This window comes from Sphaerodactylus townsendi, linkage group LG15, assembly GCF_021028975.2.
Source record: "Sphaerodactylus townsendi isolate TG3544 linkage group LG15, MPM_Stown_v2.3, whole genome shotgun sequence".
In the NCBI taxonomy this organism is placed as follows: Eukaryota; Metazoa; Chordata; class Lepidosauria; order Squamata; family Sphaerodactylidae; genus Sphaerodactylus; species Sphaerodactylus townsendi.
Genome location: NC_059439.1, coordinates 2,557,848 through 2,579,892, shown reverse-complemented (window position 1 = coordinate 2,579,892; position 22,045 = coordinate 2,557,848). Strand labels below are relative to the sequence as shown.

General features: G+C 49.2%; 1 protein-coding gene across 1 annotated transcript in view; it reads left to right on the top strand.

The window, feature by feature from the left end:
• Nucleotides 1-18,934, top strand: part of CNTNAP1 (contactin associated protein 1) — a 57,972-nt gene extending 39,038 nt beyond the window's left edge. The window contains exons 13-24 of the mRNA XM_048517592.1: nucleotides 392-595; nucleotides 1,755-1,911; nucleotides 2,518-2,645; nucleotides 2,763-2,930; nucleotides 6,298-6,516; nucleotides 8,591-8,830; nucleotides 8,954-9,190; nucleotides 14,232-14,359; nucleotides 14,531-14,624; nucleotides 15,161-15,394; nucleotides 17,260-17,310; nucleotides 17,455-18,934. Of these exons, the coding sequence (XP_048373549.1) occupies nucleotides 392-595; nucleotides 1,755-1,911; nucleotides 2,518-2,645; nucleotides 2,763-2,930; nucleotides 6,298-6,516; nucleotides 8,591-8,830; nucleotides 8,954-9,190; nucleotides 14,232-14,359; nucleotides 14,531-14,624; nucleotides 15,161-15,394; nucleotides 17,260-17,310; nucleotides 17,455-17,696 (2,102 nt within the window). The 3' untranslated portion in view covers nucleotides 17,697-18,934. The remainder of the gene's footprint in view (nucleotides 1-391; nucleotides 596-1,754; nucleotides 1,912-2,517; nucleotides 2,646-2,762; nucleotides 2,931-6,297; nucleotides 6,517-8,590; nucleotides 8,831-8,953; nucleotides 9,191-14,231; nucleotides 14,360-14,530; nucleotides 14,625-15,160; nucleotides 15,395-17,259; nucleotides 17,311-17,454) is intronic.
• The last annotated feature ends 3,111 nt before the right edge of the window (nucleotides 18,935-22,045 follow it).

Sequence of the window (22,045 nt, the reverse complement as noted above, 5' to 3'; positions counted from 1 at the left end):
AACTATCAAATCCCCTAAAAGAAAAAAGGGAGGGGGAACGGCAGGATCCACTGATGTTATGATATAGAGCAGAGGTCTGCAACCTGCAGCTCTCTGGATGTTCATGAACTACAATTCCCAACAGCCCCTGCCAGGGCCTGGAAAAGCGGCTGATGGGAATTGTAGTTCATGAACATCTGGAGAGCCGCAGGTTGCAGACCCCTGATCTAGTTCAGGACCATTAGTCTGTTGCTGGTCAGCAAGGAATGGCCTTCCGATGAGTGCCAGCTTCCCTTTTGACTGCTCAGGATGCAGATGTTGTCTTGCTTTTGGGCCAAATGTAGAAAGCAGAAGCTGTTCTGCAGAATGTAGGCTGGGACCTCAGCTACGAATTGCCCCTCTTGCCTTGCAGAGGATCGGGCCTGGACCACAGTGTGGCACAATCGCTACTGGGCCACTCGAGTGACCGGCTACAGCCCTGAAAAGCCCTTCCTGGGTATAGTTGACTACTGGAATGCCTCCTGGGGAGAGGTGTCTGCCCTGGCCAACGCCTCGGAGTACTGCGAACAGCGCATAGAGTTCAGTTGTTACCTCTCCCGCCTGCTCAACACCCAGAGTAAGTGCATGGGCGCCCTGTGGGCTCCGTGGGTTCTCTCGCTAGCACATAGATGTTGTGTTGCGTGCAGCCAAATTGTGACTTGGAGAAATTTTCAATGCACAACTTGCATAGTTTTTTCTCCTTTTTTCCCGTTGGAGAAAGCAGAGGGAGTTTGGAAGCACTGGTGAGCTGTCTTCTTAACATTAGAAATCATTCAGGCTTCTTGTGGCGGCTTCTGAAGGCACCTCCCTCCCCTTTCCACGTAGTCCCGGTCTTTATTTAGTAACCTGTTTCTCCTTCCCTTTCTCTAAGGTCAATTCCGCACTTGGGTTATCGACCTAAGTTCGAGCTGCGTTCGACCTAAGTGCTCCGCACAACCACTGGGATCGATGTGGTTTTGTACCAGCTTCGCCCCATGTAGGGCAAATTTCCGACTCCAGTTGGGAACTACTACTTTTTCAGGGAACCACGCTCGAACTCAGCTCGATTCCAGTAAAGTGCGGAATCTCTGGTGCCAGGAGTCCCCCATTCAGCCAATCACAGCTGAGTGTTTCGGGCACGCGTACAGCTGGCCAATCAAAAAACGCCATCTTCGTCCCTCCATTCCTGTGGCAGTTTTTTTTATAACGTGTGTGGGGATAGACGGAACATGGCTGTAGAACAGTAGCCAATCGGAACGGAGCGGCGAAGAGGCACAGGATGATTCCGCCCTCCGAGCTGGGATCAAGCTGGTTGCAGTGGGGAACAACAATGGCTTCGACCTAGGTCAGTACCCTTCTCAGGGAACTGGGTCGAACCTATTTTACTCGTGTGCGGAATGATCCTAAGAACCCCAGCGTGGTATAGATTCCTTTCTCCTCCTCCATGTAAGCCTCAGAACAACCATGTCAGGCCGGCTAGGCTGAGGGTATGTGACTGCCCTGGTCACCCTGTGAGCGTCACGGCTGAAAGGGGGGGGGGAGTTGTGCCTGGGTCTCCCCAGGCCTGTGCCAGCCTTAAAACTGGCCGTCTTTGGCCACCACAGCCTGAAGCTGTCCTTCAGTGTGAGAGCTGAATGCTGTTCTCTGTTTGTGCCACGCTGTCTCAGAAATGACAAATACACGCAGCAGTCTAACTATCCCCCTCCGCCTTTGTCGCGCCCCATCATTTATTTCCTGCCTCCCTTGCTGCCCTTCAGCTGGGATGCCCCTGAGCTTCTGGATGGGCCGAAATTCTGAGCGCCACTACTACTGGGGAGGCTCGCCACCCGGGCTGGGGCGCTGCGCTTGCGGCATGGACAAGAACTGCGCGGACCCCCGTTTCTACTGCAACTGCGATGCTGATCATGCCATGTGGTGAGTGGGGTTTCTCCCTCCCTTTCAGTAGGGTCACGATGATGAAGGAGGGGAACCTCACAGACTTACAAAGGGCTTACATAGCCAAATATCTTGAATTATTAACTGAATCCCAACAGAGATGGATTATCACAAGGGCCAGATCCAATACCTTCCCATCGGCCATTACAAAGGGTCGTTACTTATCCATCCCTCTCCAGGATCGGGTTTGTCCACACTGTGAAAATCAAGTGGAGACCCTTGCTCACATTATACTCGACTGTCTGAGATATGTGGGCATTAGGAATTTCTCTCCCAGGCTGGCCCTAAACAAATCTGAAAGAGACTCTGACTGCTCTGTTGTGGAGCTTCTGTTAAACAACGCAGATGTCATGCTCTTGGAAAAAGTAGCAAAATTTCTTTTACAAGTGACAGAACTTTCTAAGTAATGTATACTGCTATATACAGTTTTCCTGTCTGTGCTTTGAATGTACTCTTGATTTGTATTTCAAAAATGTCTGGCAACGCTCTAGAACCTATTTTTTAAATGCCAAATAAAGGTTGTTGTTGTTGTTGTTGACGACTTACAAAGGGCAGTTTCCCACAACTTCCTCCTCTGTATTACAGGCGGACAGATAAGGGACTGCTCAACTTTGTAGACCACCTCCCAATTACTCAAGTTGTGGTGACCGACACAAATCGCACCGGTTCAGCAGCCGAGTTCCTGCTGGGCCCATTGCGTTGCTATGGAGACCGTGAGTAGCAGACGGGTGGGGAGAAGACGTGGCCTCGTGGCCCTGCCAGAAATGGGCAGGAGCCCCTGGGAGTGCTCCACCGGACCCTTCCCATAATATCCCTTTTATGGCTTGCAGGCAACTCCTGGAATACCGTCTCCTTCACCAACGGAACAGCTTTGATCTTCCCCACTTTCCAGGTCAACTACAGCCTCGACATCAGCTTCTTCTTCAAGACATCTGCCCCGACAGGCACTTTTCTGGAGAACGTGGGTCGAAAGAACTATATCCGTGTGGAACTCAACAGTACGGACTTTTGGGTTCAGGGGTGTGTGAGTGAAGGCAACGTAACAGAGACCTGACCTACCTGCGGCTCTCCAGATGTTAACGGACTACAATTCCCATCAGCCAATGGTGGCAGGGGCTGATGGGAATTGTAGTCCATGAACATCTGGAGAGCCGCAGGTTGCAGACCCCTGTACTATACAGATGGATTTAAGTGGATTCCCATTTCCCAGTACAAAAGCCTCAAGAGCAAATCTCTCTCTCTCTCTCTCTCTCTCTCTCTCTCTCTCTCCCTCTCTCCCTCTATCTATCTGGTTTGGATTTATATCCCCCCTTTCTCTCCTGTAGGAGACTCAAACGGGCTTACAATCTCCTTTCCCTTCCCCCTTCACAACAAACACCCTGTGAGATAGGTGGGGCTGAGAGAGCTCCAAGAAGCTGTGACTAGCCCAAGGTCACCCAGCTGGCATGTGTGGGAGTGTACAGGCTAATCTGAATTCCCCAGATAAGCCTCCACAGCTCAAGCGGCAGAGCGGGGAATCAAACCCGGTTCCTACAGATTAGATACACGAACTCTTAACCTCCTACGCCACTGCTGCTCCTGTCTGTCTGTCTGTCGGTCGGTCGGTCGGTCGGTCTATTTATTAGTCTTCTTATACCGCCCAATCCCCGAAGGGCTCTGAGCGGTGAACAACAATAGTATAAAACAGCTTAAAAACACAACATAAAACAACTAAATATCATTAATAAAACCAGGAACCATACAGCGTCAGATGGCGTCGTTTCCCTCCCCACCCTTATGTCCACGGCAGGCCAGATGGAGGCCAAATAACACCACAAGCACATCCAGTCTGAGAGGATTTTCCATTTCCCCGTCTCTTTTGCCACAATCACAGAAGTATTCGCAATGAAGCACCCACGCAGGAGTTTTGCACAAACTGTCTGTTCCTCTACATTTCCCGCTGCCACACCACGAAGAAGAGTTGGCTTTTTATACCCCACTTTTCTCTGCTGATTCAAAAAGGCTTTTGTTTGACTTTTTAAAGTAATCAGTACTTGCTATTGCACTACAGCTTTATAATGATCCATTGCACCAATTATTAGTTCCTCTGAATTTTCAGCTTCTAGGATTTTTTTTTAAGTATGTATTTGGCCCTTTTTCTATGCAGAGCTATAAGGGGAAAGTTTTGTCTGTGCATTGAAGAGAGCTAAAGATTTACTTTTTAAAAATCACAGGGATTCAGGGGAATGTAACACTGTGGCGATGCGGCAATGATCAATTTAGTTTTTAAAAGCTGCCCTCTTGTTCCCCCAGTGACTTGGGGAAAAGGTCAGCCAAGGGGCTTTCCCCACTACCAAAGGGAGCTAAGGTCGACTCGGTTCCCTTCAGTGGAGGGCGATTCCAGGCCGTCCCCACAGCAACTGAGTTGGCCCCCTGGAACCGAGCTAAGTGGGCAGGATCATCTTGGTGCCTGTTCCGCTCCTCGATCGTGATTGGTGCTTGTGTTACGGCGGGAAACGGGAGCGTTCTTTTTTTTTTTTTTACAGTTTTTACAGTTTACAGTTACATGTGCTTTCTGCCCACCACGACTCTCCCGTTCTGCACATGCCACAAAAGCGGCTCGTGATTGGTTGAACGGATGAGGTGACATTTCGATGCTTCCCCACTTCGAAGCTTTGAAGCGGTATCGACCTTGTTCTGGCAGAAAAGTGTAGTTCATAACTGCGACAAGGATGTTGCAGTTCTGAGGGGGGTGGGGAGAACTGAGACAAAACAATGTTGAGTTCGCTGGCAGTGGGGATTCACTGCAAGAGGGGCTGAAGCAAGGGAAATCGTGCCAATCTGAGCAGGACATTCACAAGGGCTTTCAAACAGGGTTTCTAATGGAAGTTGAGCTTGGGATTGACGCCAGAGGTGTGGAGTGTGTCTTTTTGCATGGGGTTCTAAAAATCTCCTTGCTTTCGGTGAGTACGCTAGAAGCACATGGACCTGCTTGAGTGAGTCAGCTGCTTGTAATTGGCTGACTTGCCCACAGCTGTTAGACTTTGCAAGAGGCGCCATTTCCCCTGGAGTCTATAAAATTATGGAAGGGGTAGAAAATGTTGACAGAGAGAAATTTTTCTCTCTTTCTCACCATACTAGAACCAGGGGGCATCCATTGAAAATGCTGGGGGGAAGAATTAGGACTAATAAAAGGAAACACTTCTTCACGCAATGCAGTGATTGGTGTTTGGAATATGCTGCCACAGGAGGTGGTGATGGCCACTAACCTGGATAGCTTTAAAGGGGGCTTGGACAGATTTATGGAGAAGTCGATTTATGGCTACCAATCTTGATCCTCTTTGATCTGGAGATTGCAAATGCCTTAACAGTCCAGGTGCTCAGGAGCAGCAGCAGAAGGCCATTGCTTTCACATCTTGCATGTGAGTTCCCAACGGCACCTGGTGGGCCACTGCGAGTAGCAGAGAGCTGGACTAGATGGACTCTGGTCTGATCCAGCTGGCTTATTCTTATGTTCTTATTGCTTCACTAAATGAAAAGTTCAACATCCTTCTGAAATCCCTTTTTCTGGCCCGGTTATTTGCACCATGAAGAAGGCCTCTGGGTTGTAGGAGCATTGGAAGGAGACCCTGATGTCTCTTTCTGTCAGGAAGTCCTTATGATCCTACCACGAACCTGTAAGGCACACGTGTCAAACTCACGGCCCTCCAGATGTTCACGAACTACAATTCCCATCAGTATAGCCAATCCTTATGTTGGGAGGGACTGATGGGAATTGTAGTTCATGAACATTATTTATTTATTTTATTTATTCTTTAGATTTTTATACCGCCCTATCCCCAAGGAATCGAGTGATTGCACAACCTGATACAATCATGGTACAGTCCTTAACATTGCACAAAACCCAACTAAAAACAGTGATAGGAACAGTAGAAAAACTAAATATAAAAGTATGATGAATATAATAAGTGGCGTCCGACAACCCCATTTAAAAAATCCTCTCCCAAGAGGGAGGGCCGGCCCGCCATCTGTGCAGCAGTAACTGTACCGTTGTTTCCACTGATCCTATCGGGAGCCCATGTAGCAATATCGCCTTTTTCCACCAAGGGGCGCGGGGATCAGGTGGCAGCAGGTGGAGGGCTGCGAGTTTGACACCCCTGCTGGGAATTGGGAAGCTTATGTGGGGTGGGGAAGAGTAAAGCCGCACCTTCCTGTTTGCTACTGATTCCCCTGTTTGGCTGATTGATGGGCAGGGGAGGCGCGGAACCCTTGGCATAGGTCTCGCTGGTGATCAAAGGCTGTTCCTCTCTGCAAGGACATGTGGCCATAAAGTGTCATGGTACAAGATGCTCCCCACAATGCCTTTGTTCTCCTGCTGCCTTCCAGCTACCCAGGACCTGGTCTTTGCTTACGACATCGGAAATGGGGACGAGAATTTGACAGTGCACTCAGAGATGCCCTTTAACGACAACGAGTGGCACGAGGTCAAGGCAGAAATCAATGTCAAGGTCGCCCGGCTGCGAGTTGACCAGATGCCCTGGGTAGTGAGAATGGCCCCGCCTCAGAGCTTTGTCCATATGAACCTCACCAGACCGCTGTATGTGGGTAAGTGAGGGCTGGCTCGATGCAGAACCCTCTACGCATGGGTGTAGGTGCGCGTGCATGCGTGCGTGCGTGCATGAGAGGGACGGAGCATCCACTTCCATTTGGGGAAGCGGTGGGGGGGTGTTAGCCTTTTAGCTCCCATCTTGCAATTCTCCTCAGTCAATCTCTCTCCCGAGCTGCTGTTTTCTTGTCAGATGAAATATACATCCATGCTATGCAAAAGGGGAAGGTACACAACCAAAGCGAAAAGAAGAAAACTTGTACCAACCAGGCTACAATAAATACTTCAACAATTGTGTCTCCCACTGGAGTAGCAATTTACTTATAAGTAACCAAAATAATTTTACAACACAATAACCAGATGTTTTGGAAAAAATTATTACATCTCTCCCACTGGAGTAATGAAAAAAGCAATTTGTATACAGTTTAGAACGGCACAGCAGTGTAATCTGAACATAAAGATAACAGCTAGCCAGATTCTAGATAGGTAGCTTGTACCATGTGCACTTCAAGGCTGTTCAAGGCAGGTCAAGGTTTTTCAAAAGTTACAATAGTGCTTATAAGACCGAGTTGTTCCACCGGGCTTTTGGGGAGGCCAGCCATTGATGATGGGCGCCCTCCTTGCCTCTCCCTTTTAACATCCTGGGAGCTGTGACATCTAAATCTACCGTCCCCCTCTCTGGGAAGGTTTTAATGATAGTTTTAATTCAGGACGCCAAGTGGTTTTTGTAGAATGCTGTAATTTTATGTTTTTATGATGTTATTTATATTAATTATTTATTGTTTATGTGATATTAATTTGTTGTTCACCGCCCAGAGCCCTCAGGGGATGGGGCGGTCTATAAATATGATAATAAATAAATAAATATAATCAAGGAGGACAGCACTCTGCAATTAGTTTTTTCTTATGCTTTATTAGTAGCATGAGGCCAATTACCTATCTAGAATCCAGCTAACTGTTACCTTTGTATTAAGATTACACTGCTGTGCCGTTCTAAACTGTATACAAATTGCTTTTTTCATTACTCCAATGGGAGAGATGTAATAATTTTTCCAAAACATCTGGTTATTGTGTTGTAAAATTATTTTGGTTACTTATAAGTAAATTGCTATAAAATTATGCATGGGGTAGAAAATGTGGACAGAGAGAATTTTTTCTCTCTTTCTCACAATCCTAGAACCAGGGGGCATCCGTTGAAAATGCTGGGGGAAGAATTAGGACTAATAAAAGGAAACACTTCTTCACGCAACGTGTGATTGGTGTTTGGAATATTCTGCCACAGGAGGTGGTGATGGCCACTCACCTGGATAGCTTGGACAGTTTTATGGAGGAGAAGTCGATCTGTGGCTCCCAATCTTGATCCTCCTTGATCTGAGATTGCAAATGCCTTAACAGTCCAGGTGCTCGGGAGCAACAGCCGCAGAAGGCCATTGCTTTCACATCCTGCATGTGAGCTCCCAAAGGCACCTGGTGGGCCACTGCGAGTAGCAGAGAGCTGGACTAGATGGACTCTGGTCTGATCCAGCTGGCTTGTTCTTATGCTACTCCAGTGAGAGACACAATTTTTGAAGTATTTATTGTAGCCTGGTTGGTACAAGTTTTCTTCTTTTTGTTCACAGATGAAATATACAGGCATTATGTGGGCATCTGAAAGCCTTCCTCCCATGAGGCAAAGAGCAGCTAGCAAGGGGATTGAGGCTGGGAAAGGAACGCATGGCAGAAAGGGTTAAATATCTTGCAGTCACCTGGGAAAGCCACCGGGTCAATTCATGTCTCACTAGGCCTCCAGGTGGCTTTGAGTGGGGATTCAGCAGATAACTTTGTTATCCCACCTGGTGGGCCACTGAGAGTAGCAGAGAGCTGGACTAGATGGACTCTGGTCTGATCCAGCTGGCTTGTTCTTATGTTCCTATGTTTGTCCACACTTACTAGCCATTATGGCTAGAATAGTGCCTGTTCGTCCAGAGGCAACGGGCTTGCCAAAGGCCTTGGGGCTGGATGCCTCTTTGACCTGAGCTGGCCAGACGGTTGCTTCTGCTCTTTCCCACAGCCCTTGCTGTCCCTCTCTCCTAGGCTCTGCAATCTACAATCTGCGCCCCTTCCTGGGCTGCTTGCGGGGCCTGCACATGAACGGGGAGACGCTGAACTTGGAGGGGAAAGCCAACGAGAGCTTAGGAGTCCTGGTGAACTGCACTGGGCATTGCCGCCGCCCCCTGGTGCCCTGCCAGAACTATGGCACCTGCGTGGAACACTACAACCACTACACCTGCAACTGCTCCGTCTCTGCCTACGAAGGCCCTTTCTGCAACCAAGGTGGGAGCTGATGGGGAGGGCAGCGGTTGGGAGGACGCTGGCCCCAAGGGCCAGGCAGAGCCCGGGCAAGACGACAGAGCTCCCCCGCCCCCCATGACGGCTGCTCTGTGCCCCCTTTTACAGATATTGGTGCCTACTTTGAGCAAGGAACCTGGGTGCGCTACGACATCATGACGTTGCCCCTGTTTGCGGTGCGTGAGTTTTCTAACATTGTCCACCAGCCGCTCCAGCCGTTGCCTGGCTACAACTTGACCGGGGAGACAGTGAGCCTCAGTTTCCGTACCGCCTCGGCCCCGGCCGTCCTCCTGTACATCAGCACCTTTGTGAACGATTACTTGGCCATTTTGATCCGGGATGACGGTGAGCGCTGCTGGAGATAGCCCCCCCCCCCCCGCCCCGCCCCCATGCCTGTTCCTTGGGAGCTCTATGGGTGTTCTGCCTTGTCCCTTTACTTTCTCTTTGCGTCAGCTGTCCACTGAGCCTGCAGAAAGAAGGAGCCCCCTCCTCCCTACACAGACAACTCTCTTATGCACCCGAATTAGGAGGAGGTCGGCCCTGCGACGGTAATTTCCATCCATGATAACAGGTGCTCAAATGCAGTATCCGCGGCTTCCGTTGGAAAGGGACTGTTGAGTCCAGGGTCAAGGAAGTGGAAAGGCAAGGAAGTTTCCTTGGGCAAGTGTAGCCCAAACGAAGCACATGTAAAACGAGCAGTGTCGGGTCTCGGATCCTTAAGCCAACAAACTGACTCTGAAGAATTGATCTGTAGAGTTTATTGAGCAGGCATCGAAGCGCCACGTGGATGAAGCCAGTTCTGACGAAGCGGGCATTCACAGTCCCCTTGCTTTACCCCCCAAGTGAGCCCCGTTTTCCCACGAATTTGTGAAAAACAGCCAGGTGCCTGTGGTGAAGCCCTGGGGTTGGAGCCCTCTGCTGTTCCTCCTTCCCTTTCCTGGGCATTGGTCTGCCCGTCCTGGGGTAGCTACCGCTAAGCAGCCTTTTTGCTCACAGCTTGCTTGGGCTCGGGACTAACCAAGCTGGACCCTCCTCCTCACCACACCTGCTGGGCCAGCCTCTTCTGCACCCTCGCCTCTCTCTCCAGTTCTTGCTCCTTGCTTTTCCTCTCCTCTCCACCCTCTCTCCTTTCTCTCCAAGCTCGCTCTCCTTCCCCTTTTAACCCCCCCTCCTCCCAGAGCTACCATCAGCGGGTCGTTTGGGTCACCCGTCGCTGCCTCCGGGCTCCTTCCTCCAGCCCGGAGGATGGCCTGTCCTTCCGGTGTCGACCCGGGCCTGGGTCAGGCAGTTGGGGCCACTGGCTGCCCCCGCTCCTAACCTTGCAGCGGCCTCAGGAGCCTTGCTGGGACTTCCCTCCTCTGCTGCCCCGAAGCTGCCACAGTGGTTTCCAACCTGCTGCGGCGCTGGCTGTGGGCATCGCTGGCGCCCTCCCCCCCCCCCGGGCAGGTCTTCTGACATGGTTGTGGGACCTGTTAGGTTAGGGGAGGGGCTCTGGCCCCACACGGGACAGCACCCCAAGGTTGCCAGCAGATAGCAAGAGAAAGGCACCTGGGTTCCCGCCCCATGAGATAGTGAAAGCAACATTGTTCCCATGGGACAGAGCCAGGGAAAGCCTAGTTGTCTGCAAGTGTGTGAAGCCATAAAGCAAAAATCAAGGGAAGAATGTGGAGATGGCAGTGGTTACATATAGCAGGCTGGTTACATAACCTGTTTCCCCAAATATAAGACATCCCCTGAAAGTAAGACATAGCAAAGTTTTTGTTTGGAAGCATGCCCGACGAACAGAACACAGAAAAATAAGACATCCCCTGAAAATAAGACATAGCGCATCTTTGGGAGCAAAAATTAATATAAGACACTGTCTTATTTTCGGGGAAAAATGGTATATCTCAATAGCAGCAGTAATGTGTTATTTTAAGCAGATACATGGTTCTGGGAATACATCTCGATCAACTAGATAGCATCCCTGTGACACAGCGCAACAACCACAGAGGAATGTATTGCTCAAAACCATTCTGGCAGAGAAGAAAACTTCTTAAAGTGTAGGAGAAGCAAGAAACCAGCTGGGGAAGCAGTTAGGACAGAGGATGGCAAAGGGGGTCCTAAGAGAGGATAGGGAGACTTCCGAGAAGCTCAATGAATTTTTTGTCACTCTTGGCTAGAAAGCCCCAATTAATTTGTTTTTTCCTAGAATGGCATCTAAAGAACAAATAAACTGAACAAATAAAAGTGACCAGATACAGCTGGGTTTGGGAGATTGTCGGGGCCAAAGTACACACACGGGTAAAGAGTTGGGTTCAGATTCTCTACAGCCACAGGACAGCTGTGTTAAATGGCTGTAACAGGGGGAAAAAGACAGGCCAAATGGTCTTGTCTCCACTGCAAAACCATTTTCACACATGGAAAGAGTGCTTAGGGGGAGTTATTTCTCCAATTTTGCTGCTCCTTATGGAGTAACTCATGGAGCAACTTGCCCCCTGCCCCCCTCCCCCCGTGTTATTTGACACAGAAAAATGGATTGGGAGGATGGCAGGAGCTCTCCTCCCCTGTTGTTCTGAGCCTTTGAACTTCTCTCTTTCTCTCTTTTTAAAAAGAAACCTTTCTCTAGAGTTGCTGTGTGATGGGAAGGAACATGAGATGAATCCCCGGGGAACCCAGACCCAACTCTTTGAAAAATCATAGCATGCTGTTTGGCCCTTAGACCCAACAGTTTGACTTTCAGTGGCCGACTAGTTTTTAAAATAGGATACAGGCAGGTTAAAAGCGTTATCGACCAGTTATCCTCATGCCTGTTTTTACTCGTGCCAATCAGGAGCCTTGTGGCTGCTTCAAGACTAACAAGGTTTATTGGACCAGAGGCGTTCGTGGTTAGAGTCCACCTCATTGGATGCATAAAGTAAATGCTCACTCAACATATAGAGGCAGAGAGAGATATATAAATTGTGTGGGTTTAAAAGGCCTTGAAGGGTGAGACGTATGGTTTGTGGCGTTAGTGCACAAAACGGAAAAGTATGCAAGATAAGTATACTTGCATAGAGAGAACAGTATACTCCTGGCCAATTGGCCATGCTGGCAGGGGCTGATGGGAATTGTAGTCCATAACATCTGAAGTGCCAAAGGTTCGCCACCACTGAGATAGAAGATAGAAGATGCTAGATAGCTAGATAGATGATTGAAAATAGACAGATGATAGAAGATAGATAGATAGACTTTAATATCATTGTGCACTGCACAATGAAAATACAAACAGACATCCCCCAATGCACAGTTCTACAGTCCTCACAATCCCCTTCCAACCATCCATACACAGCCACGTCAACGCGACACCATGAAGTTCAGCATAGCCGCAGCTCTAGAATAGAAGCTGCCTCTGAGCCTATTTGTCCTTGTTTTTATGATCCTATATCGTCTGCCAGATGGTAATATTTCAAAAAAAAATATGCAGGGTGAGACGGGTCTTTCAGAATGTTCTGAGCTTTACAGGTTTTTAAGCAGAGGCTTTATAGGTTTCTAAGCAGAGGCTGGCTAGCCATCTGTCAGGGGTGCTTTGACTGTGTGTTCCTGCATTGCAGGGGGTTGGACTTGTTGACCCCTGTGGTCTCTTCCAACTCTATGATTCTGTGGTCTTAGTCTCAAAGATTAACAATGAAAAGGGCCAAGCACCAGAGATTTTGGTTCCTCCCTCCTGAGAGCAGAGCTCAGCTTTTGCCAACAGATCATACAGCAGCAGAAAACAAGTTTGCTTACTAACGGTCTTACTAAAATAAAGGTAAAATCAGCATTCCTTTCACCTACCAAGCTTGTCACTCTATCAAAAAAAAGCTTAGTTTTTGAGAAACCCATGTTGACTTTTAGTGATCACAGTATTCTCTTCTAAGTGCAGACAGAATGCCTGTTTAATGATCTGCTCTAGAATCCTTCCTGGTATAGATGTCAGGCTGACTGGGCAGTCATTGTTTGGATCTTCTTTTTTCCCCTTTTTGAAGATGGAGACAACATTAGCCCTCCTCCAGTCTGCTGGGACTTCCCCTCCAGTGGTTCTGAGATTACTTCTGCCAGTTCTTTTAATACCCTGGGATGTAGTTAATCAGGCCCTGGAGATTTGAATTAATTTAAAGTAGCCAGGTATTCCTGTACTATCTCTTTATTTATTCTGTCCTGAATTCCCCCTACTGTATCTTCTGTTCCATGTCTCCCTGTTTGAGCTCTGTTTTCCTTTCCGGAAAAGATGGAGGCACAGTTCTGCCTTTTCTTCCTCTACTGTTAGCATTTTGCCATGTTCTCTATGCAGTAGATCGTCTTCTCTATGCAGTGACCCTATCATATCCTTTTTCTTCCATTTGCTAAGGACATAATTTTTTAAAAAACCTCTTTTTTAGTGTTTTAAACCTCTCTAGCAAGCATGAGCTCTGTTTTTTCTCACTTTCTCCCTACGTGTCCCATTTGTTTCAATTCCTCTCTGGGGATTTCCCATTTTTCCATTGCTTGTACATGTCCCTTTTAAATCTCAGCTCAGTTTAAAGTTCCTTAGACAGCCATCCTGGTTTCCTTAGATACCTTCTATTTCCCCCCCTCCTCATTGGAACTGTTTGAAATTGAACCTTAAAGATCTCACTTTTACAAAATTCCCATCCATCATCCCGTCTCCTTTCGTATTCTTAACCACAGGCTCACATCCAGTAGTTTCCTAAGTTTACTGAAATCTGCTTTCTTAAAGTCTAGAACAGTGATGGCGAACCTTTTCGAGACCAAGTGCCCAAATTACAACCCAAAACCCACTTCTTTATTGCAAAGTGCCAACACGGCAATTTAACCTGAAAACTGAGGTTTTAGTTTAGAAAAAACGGTTGGCTCGGATATGTGCGTTACTCGGGAGTAAGCTTGGTGGTAGTCGGTGGCTTTGCTTTGAAGCAACCATGCAACTCTTCCAATGGGTGAATCATGACCCTAGGGGGGTTTACTCAGAAGCAAGCCCCTTTGCCAGCAACCGAGCTTACTCCCAGGTAGTTTTAGTTCTTTGCATGAAAATCAGTGGGGTTTAACAGCACTTAACAGGGTTACCTACACTGCTTCCCCAAAACTAGGTCTTAGGTTTAATGCTGATAATTGAGCCCAGCGGCCCAGGCCAGCCTAGATGGTTGGGGGGGGGGGGGGCGCGACTCTGTTTGCGCGTGCCCACAGAGAGGCCTCTGAGTGCCACCTTTGGCACCCGTGCCATAGGTTTGCCACCACTGGTCTAGAATGCCTGTCTGACTACCCTTGGCATCCCCTTTCCACTGCATAGCAAACTCCACGAGAACATAGTCACTTCACCCAAGGAACCCCCTGTAGCGTATTGGGGATGGAATGCCCTCCTTTTACCTGATGAAGTTTCTCTTCCTTGCAGGCATCCTGCAGCTGCGTTACCAACTGGGCACCCTCCCCTATGTCCATGCCTTAAGCACCCGCCCAGTAAATGACGAGCAGCCGCACCGCATCAACATCACGCGTGTGAATCGGACATTATACACCCAGGTAAGCGGGGCAGGCGGACGGAAGAAGCAGGCGCAGCCAGGGGCTCTCTCTTTCTGCGGGGTGAAGGGGCCACGTCTTGGGAGAGCCCCCAGCACCTCCCCAGGTGTGAGCGAGCAGCCAGGCCCCCCCTCGGTCCGTTTCAGAGCCTCTCTTCCTTTCTCCTGTCTCCAGCTGGATTATTTCCCTGTTACGGTGCAGCACTTCTCTGCATTTGTGGACAGCAAACTAGACTCCCCCAAGGCGCTCTACCTGGGCCGTTTCATGGGTGAGCAACTGCCTTCATGCCCCCACTCTGGCTCCAGGCTCCTGCCCGGCAGACCCTGTTCTCCTTGGCTTCCCACGGTCCTCCTGGGGGGCTCTCCCTTGACGCTCCTGCTCCTCCAGACCCATTCCAAGCCTGGCCGCAGTGGCTCTTCCTTTGCTCTCCGGTCCTTCCAGCTCTCCTTTGCAGCATCGCCCACCTCACCCGTCGCCGCCTACACGTCCATTTGCATTTCTTGAATACAACATTACCCACTCGGTGGGCTCCACATGAATGAATGGATTCCATGGCTGGGGAGTTACATGGGCTGCATCAGTCATGCAAATCACGCACTTAATTTGGATTGCGCTCTCGCTGCCGCTTGCTGTGAAACTCGAGTTCTGGGAATGTGCTCTGCTCACTGCACAAAGCAGACTTTTCGCTGGCTCGGACCCTTCGTGGCTAGCCACTTGCATGTTCCTGGCTTTGAAGTGGGCATGGGGGATTTTTATTTCGGGGAAAGGGGAGGAGTAACCAGCCCTTTGCTCCCTGATTTCCAGAGACAGGAACGATCGACTCTGAGATCCAGAGGTACAACACGCCAGGTTTCAAAGGGTGCCTCTCCGGGGTAAAATTCAACAGCCTCGTGCCTCTCAAGGCTATCTTCCGATTCGGCAACAGCCCTGTCAAGCCCTACAGCATCAAGGGGAAGCTGGTGGAGTCCAACTGTGCTTCTCTGCCTTCTGTTTACACTGAAGTGCCCCCGGAGCTGGACCCCTGGTACATCAACCCAGGTGAGTGAGGACGGCCTTTGAACCCCACCTGAGTGCTGATTCTGTGGCAAGGGGGCCATTGTGCTGCTCTTTTCTCATGCAGTCTCAGTGGGCCTGACCGGTGCCTCAGAAGCCGAGGCTTGAGTTCTGCCCCACAGCATTGCTGGGTTTTTTTCCTTGGTCAACCAGGCCAGGCACCAGAGGATTTGCCTCGAGATACATTGCAAACACTGGCTTCATCGGGGTGCTGCATGGCCGTGTTCTAGCAGCATTCTCTCCTGACGTTTCGCCTGCATCTGTGGCTGGCATCTTCAGAGGATCTGATAGTAGGAATGGAAAGCAAGTGGAGTGTATATACTGTGAGGTCAAAAGGTGAGGCCCTCTGAATAGAGTAGCCTGGCATGTGAGTCACTGAGAAGTCTGTAGCCTGGGAGTAACAATGAAGATAGCAAGGTCAATAGGTGAATGGATCTGAATAGAAGTATCCTGGTCTTTGTTCCCTTTGATTGCTACAGTCTATAGTTGTCCTGTGTTTGTGTGGAGCTGATTAGTCACTGTCTTGATTCTAGAGTTTTTCAACACTGGCAGCCAAATTCTGTTCATTTTCATTGTTACTCAGAAGCAAGCCCCTTTGCCAGCAACCGAGCTTACTCCCATGCTACAGACTTCTCTGTGACTCACATGCCAGGCTACTCTATTCAGATGGCCTCACCTTTTGACCTCACAGTATATATACTCCACTTGCTTCTCATTCCTACCATCAGATCCTCTGAAGATGCCAGCCACAGATGCAGGTGAAACGCCAGGAGAGAATGCTGCTAGAACACGGACACACAGCCCGGAAACCACACAGCACCCAAGTGATTCCGGCCGTGAAAGCCTTCGACAATACACTGGATTCATCAAACAGCATTGCCCCCTTTTCAGGAAGTCAACCTTGCTTTGGGGGAAAGAGTCTGACCGCCCTATTGATTGACCAACACTGGTACTTTTAGGGGCGCAGGCCGGCCACATCAAATGTTCTGCCCTGGAAAGGTCTTTAATATGCTCCTTCTCCCCAAGAAGGAATTCTCTCACCCTTCCTACTCACCCCTCCCAGTCTGGCAAAAGGAACAGAGCACCTTGGGAGCTGGGGGGGCGGGGGGATCAGGGGCCAACAGAGGAAGTGAGTTCATTTGCAAAGGTAGAGAATTAAGCATGAAGTCACTTTTGTAGCCAACGTTCCCAAAAGGAAGTTGGTGCAAGATGACTCTCCAGACCTCCCACCCCCACACGGCACCTGGTGGTTGTTTCAATTGACCTGAAAACAAAAAGAAAATGGAATCCTGCCTCAAGCCACAGAGAATTGAGAAGTCATCCCAAAATGGGGCAGTGGCCGAACAGCCTTTCCCACGAAGCCAGGAACGGCTGCCTTGGTTCCTGCCGCTGTGTGAAATTTTTCTCTCTTTCTCACAATACTAGAACCAGGGGGCATCCATTCAAAATGCTGGGGGGAAGAATTAGGACTAATTAAAGGAAACACTTCTTCACGCAACGTGTGATTGGTGTTTGGAATATGCTGCCACAGGAGGTGGTGATGGCCACTAACCTGGATTGCTTTAAAAGGGGCTTGGACAGATTTATGGAGGAGAAGTCGATCTATGGCTACCAATCTTGATCCTCTTTGATCTGAGATTGCAAATGCCTTAACAGTCCAGGTGCTCGGCAGCAACAGCAGCAGAAGGCCATTGCTTTCACCTCCTGCACGTGAGCTCCCAAAGGCACCTGGTGGGCCACTGCGAGTAGCAGAGAGCTGGACTAGATGGACTCTGGTCTGATCCAGCTGGCTCGTTCTTATGTTCTTCTTATGTTCTTATGAAAGTTGCCTGTGTCTTCTGTTCTTCTAGCGGACTTCCTGTACATTCACGACGATGGCTTGGTTGGAATTATCGTTGGAGGTAAGTGAGCGAGCCAGGCGAAGAGAGAGAGAACGGAGGGTCTCCAAGAAAGCCCTGCCAGATGGCCTCTGCAGCCCCGCTGTGGTTTTGAGGGGGGGCTGGTGCCATCTGCTCTCTCCAACTCCTCTTCCTTTCCCCTCCCAGTGGTCATTTTCCTGCTGCTGCTCCTGGCAGCTGTCCTCCTCTTGATGTACGTGCACCATCACCGCTACAAGGGCTCTTACCAAACCAACGAGCCCAAGGCCATCCAAGACTACAACAGTGGCGGCGGCGGCGGCGGCGGCAGCAGCAGCGAAGGGCCCCCCTCTGCCCCTGCTGCCAAACCAGGTGCCTCCCGGAAGGAGCAAAATCTTCCACAGATCCTAGAAGAGGCCAAGCCTGAGTAGCTGAGCGGAGCCCGCAGGAGGAGGGCTGCCACTGGCCCCACGGGCTTGGACTCCAGCTCCTCGGCACTGCCTGCCCTGAGCTGCCCAAGAGAACTGCTTGCTGCGAAGCCAACTCTTCTCTTCTCTCCTCTCCTCCCCTGCCACACACACTCACAACGGCTCATCTGTTGCTCTGCCTTGCCTCACCTGCACACCCTGCGGAAGGTGGCCTCTTCTTCCAGTTTGACCCAGTCAGGATCTGCTGGCAACTGGCAACTCCAAAAGCCCTCTGCTGCCTTTGTTGGAACGGCCAGGTTCCTGCCCGCATCTCTTTCCTCGTGAGGGCAGAGGGGGAGAATCAAGCGGTGCCGAAGCAGCTGCCAAAAACGTCGCCTGACTTTCACGCAGGTGTTGGTCCTCTACTCCTGTTCCCCTTGGGACAGTCTGATGTCTTCCATCAACCGAGGAAGAATTCTGGTGCATTGGGGCGGGGGGGGGGAGCAACAGGCCATCTCAAGCAGCCCGACTTCCAGTGTAGGTTGGACTTCTTTGCAACCAAGCCTCCGAGCACCTTCCGGTTTGAAGAGAGACGTGACTGTCAATATTGCACTTTTTATTTTTAAGGAACAAAGACAACGCAAAGCAAAATCCATACTGGCCTTTTCACGTGACTCTTAAAGCACATAGTCTTCCGCTTAATTGCTTAGCGCCAAAAAAATAAGCCATTAGTAAGCCATGCAATATAGAGTATTTAGAGTCTGACACATTATATTGTGCCCGGAGAGAGATTAATGTGCAATATAGTTTCTGCCTGCCAGTAGCTATGTACAGCTGCAGCGCATGAAATGACCGCTTGCACTTTGCTGCCACTTGCTGCTTCCGTAAATCAGGGTGTTCAGAATCTGATGTTATTTTTACCTGGTTCCCTCCCTCTTTTTTTTTTCTTGTGGGTTATTGCGTTAGACCAAGCAGGGTTTTTTAATTCTGTCACTTTGTATAAAAAAAACACAAAAGCATAAGAAATGCTGAATGTTCCGTGTCGTTTTAGAGTGAGGTGTTGTCTGTAGCCATGTTGTACGAGGAGAAAGTTTGCTCTTTTTTCCCTCTTCCCCTTTGGAAAGTTCATGGCAGACACCAGGGCAGAGGCGAAATGTATTTGTTTTATCCGAAAAGCTATTCTGAGGCATCTGACTTCTGAAGAAAGATCTGTCTGGCTGAACGAAATGTGAAGGTTACCCAAATTAAAACAAACAAACCAACAGGTTGGCGGGTTGTTCCTTCCATCAGGGGACGAGATTCCAGCCCTGAGGCACCCACCCAGAGCCATCTCACACCGGACCTTCCAGTGTGTGCCTCTCCTTGATGCGTAAACATTCACGGGCAGTGGTGGGATCCAAAAATTTTAGTAACAGGTTCCCATGGTGGTGGGATTCAAACAGTGGCGTAGCGCCAATGGGGCTGGGCGGGGCACGACGGGGGCGTGGCCGGACATTCCAGGGGCGGGACATTAGTAATTTCTCTGTTATTGTAAAAAACTCTTACTGTAAAAAAAGTCCCTAATTTCCAGCTGGTATCTTTCTGTCCATAATTTAAACTCATTATAGCAAGTCCTGTCGTCTACTGCCAACAGAAACAACGACTTCTCCTCTAATTGACTGCCTGTCAAATACTCAATACTTTCAAATACTTCATTTTGTTTCTAGGAAATCAAAAGAAGGAGACTTTCCTTAAACAAGGAACTTGACCCTATTTCTAAAACATGTTTTCAAAACAGCCCAACAGGGAGAATGATCCCGTTTTCTACCTTCACTAACCAGCCACATAGGAAACAACAGGGCTTGATGATTTTGGGACCTAATGTGATTTCTAACGGAAAAGCAGACCCAATGAGTAACCCCCTCTCGGCACACACAAATAATTAGTAACCCACTCTCGGGAACTGGTGAGAACCTGCTGGATCCCCCCTCTGTTCACTGGTGCTTCTTTTCCCTTAAGGCTGCACAGGCTGGGTTTTGCTGCTGCTGACATCCTGATGCATTGCTATGAAGTCTGTTGCACAGAAAGCCAGCATGACGTAGTTCTTAAAGTGTCAGACAAGGACCTGGGAAACTCAGGTTCAGATTCCCACACCTGCCACAGAAGCTTGCTGACCTTGGGTCAGTCACACACACGCAGGTTAACGCAGGGTTGTTGTGAAGATAAATTGAAGCAGTGAAGAACGATAAAAGTTACTTTGGATCCCCTGTGGGGAGAAAGGGTGGGGGCGGGGGTGTACACAGTGATGGGATACAAAAATTTTAGTAACAGGTTCCCTCGCCAGCCCCCCCCCCCCCTCAGCAAAGGGGGCAGAGCTGTACCTAGGCAAACCTGAGCCCTGGGCAAAACCTGAGTTGGATGCCCCCCCACATGGGCAGCCACCCCACCACGACCCCAAAAATTTTTTTTTGCACCAGGTCATTTCTAAATTATAGAAAATGCCCCAACTCACAAATCTGAACGCAGTAATGGTGAAACACACAGGTTCTTTGATAGAGACTGGTGAGCTAAAAGGTACGAAAGGCTGAGAATCAATGAATTGCAGTACCTGGAAGGGATTAACCCAGTCCAGGGAGTGACATTATTTGTCGCAATTGCTATATGGAACCTTCACATTCAAAGGCAGGATGCCTCTCGGGGGAGGCGAGGGCGTGGAGACGGAAAAGCGGACCCAATTAGTAACCCCCTCTTGGCACACACAAATAATTAGTAACCCACTCTCGGGAACTGGTGAGAACCTGCTGGATCCCGCCTCTGGGTATATATTAAGTGAATTCATCTTGGGATCTCCCACTGTGGTCATGGTCTCAGCTACCTTGGGTTCGCTTTATTTTTGTCCTGCTCACCTCTGACAGCATAGGACATCCTGCGTCCCACCCACCCTTCACTGTTCCCTTTCGCAGTCCTTGGTTTACACAGGCAGAGACGGGAAAAACTCTTCTGCCTGGGCAACTTTGGGTGAGGGGTTTAGCACACATCTGAACAAGGACTTCAAAGTCCTTGAATTTAAGTCCTTGAGTTTAAGAATGTTCTCTCCTGTGCCAGAAGAGGCTGGACCAAAGAAATCAGGAGGGTTCCTAGTTATTTCCATGAGCCGACACGCAACAGGAAAGCCCTCTGTAGCTGGGAACACACAAAACTGTTTTGTACCCAGTCAGATAATCTTCAGTCCCTCAAGGTCAGCATTGGGGCCTCTCACATCATATGACCCAATCCTGTTAACTGGAGATGATGAGGATCGAACCTGAGCCCTTCTGCAGCCAAAGCAGATGTTCTCCCACTGAGCCACGGCTCTTCCCGTGGACTGACCTGCTCACACTAAAGCAAGGTGGACTGGAGGAGGGCTAATGTTATCCTCCAAGTACAAAAAGGGGGGGAAAGGAGGACTCTAATAATTACCGTCCAGTCATCCTGACATCAATACCAGGGAAGATTCTGGAGCAGATCATTAGACAGACAGTCTGCCAGCACTTAGAAGGGAATACTGTGATCACAAAAAGTCAGCATGGGTTTCTGAAAAACAAGTCATACCAGACCAATCTTATCTCTTGTTGATAGAGTGACAAGCTTGGTAGACGAAGGGAATGTTGTGGATATAGTATACCTTGATTTTAGTAAAGTTTTTGACAAGGTGCCCCATAATATTCGCGCAAGTAAGCCAGTGAAATGCGGACTAAACAATGCTACTATTAGATGGATCTATAATTGGTTGACTGATCAAAGGGTGCTCATCAACGGCCCATCTTCATCCTGGAGAGAAGTGACTAGTGGGGTGCCACAGGGTTCTGTCCTGAGCCCAGTGCTATTCAGTATTTTCCCTCAACGACTTGGATGATGGAGTAGAGGGCATGCTAATCAAATTTGCAGATGACACCAAAATAGGAGGGGTAGCTAATACCACAGAGGACACAGCCAGAATTCAAAATGACCTGGACAGATTCAAGAGCTGGGCCAAAACAAACAAAATGAATTTCAACCGAGATAAATGTAAGATACTCCACTTAGGCAGAAAAAAATGTAATGCACAGATATAGGATGGGTGACACCTGGCTTGACAACAGTACATGCGAAAGGGATCTGGGAGTCTTAGAAGACCATAAACGAAACATGAGTCAGCAGTGTGATGCAGCAGCCAAGAAAGTCAATGCGATTTCGGGCTGTATCAATAGGAGTACAATGTCACGATCGAGGGATGTAATTGTACCTCTCTATTCTGCATTGGCTAGACCTCACCTGGAGTAGTGTGTACAGTTCTGGGCACCGCAATTCAAGAAGGATCTTGACAAGCTGGACCGGGTCCAGAGGAGGGCAGCCAAGATGGTAAAAGGTCTGGA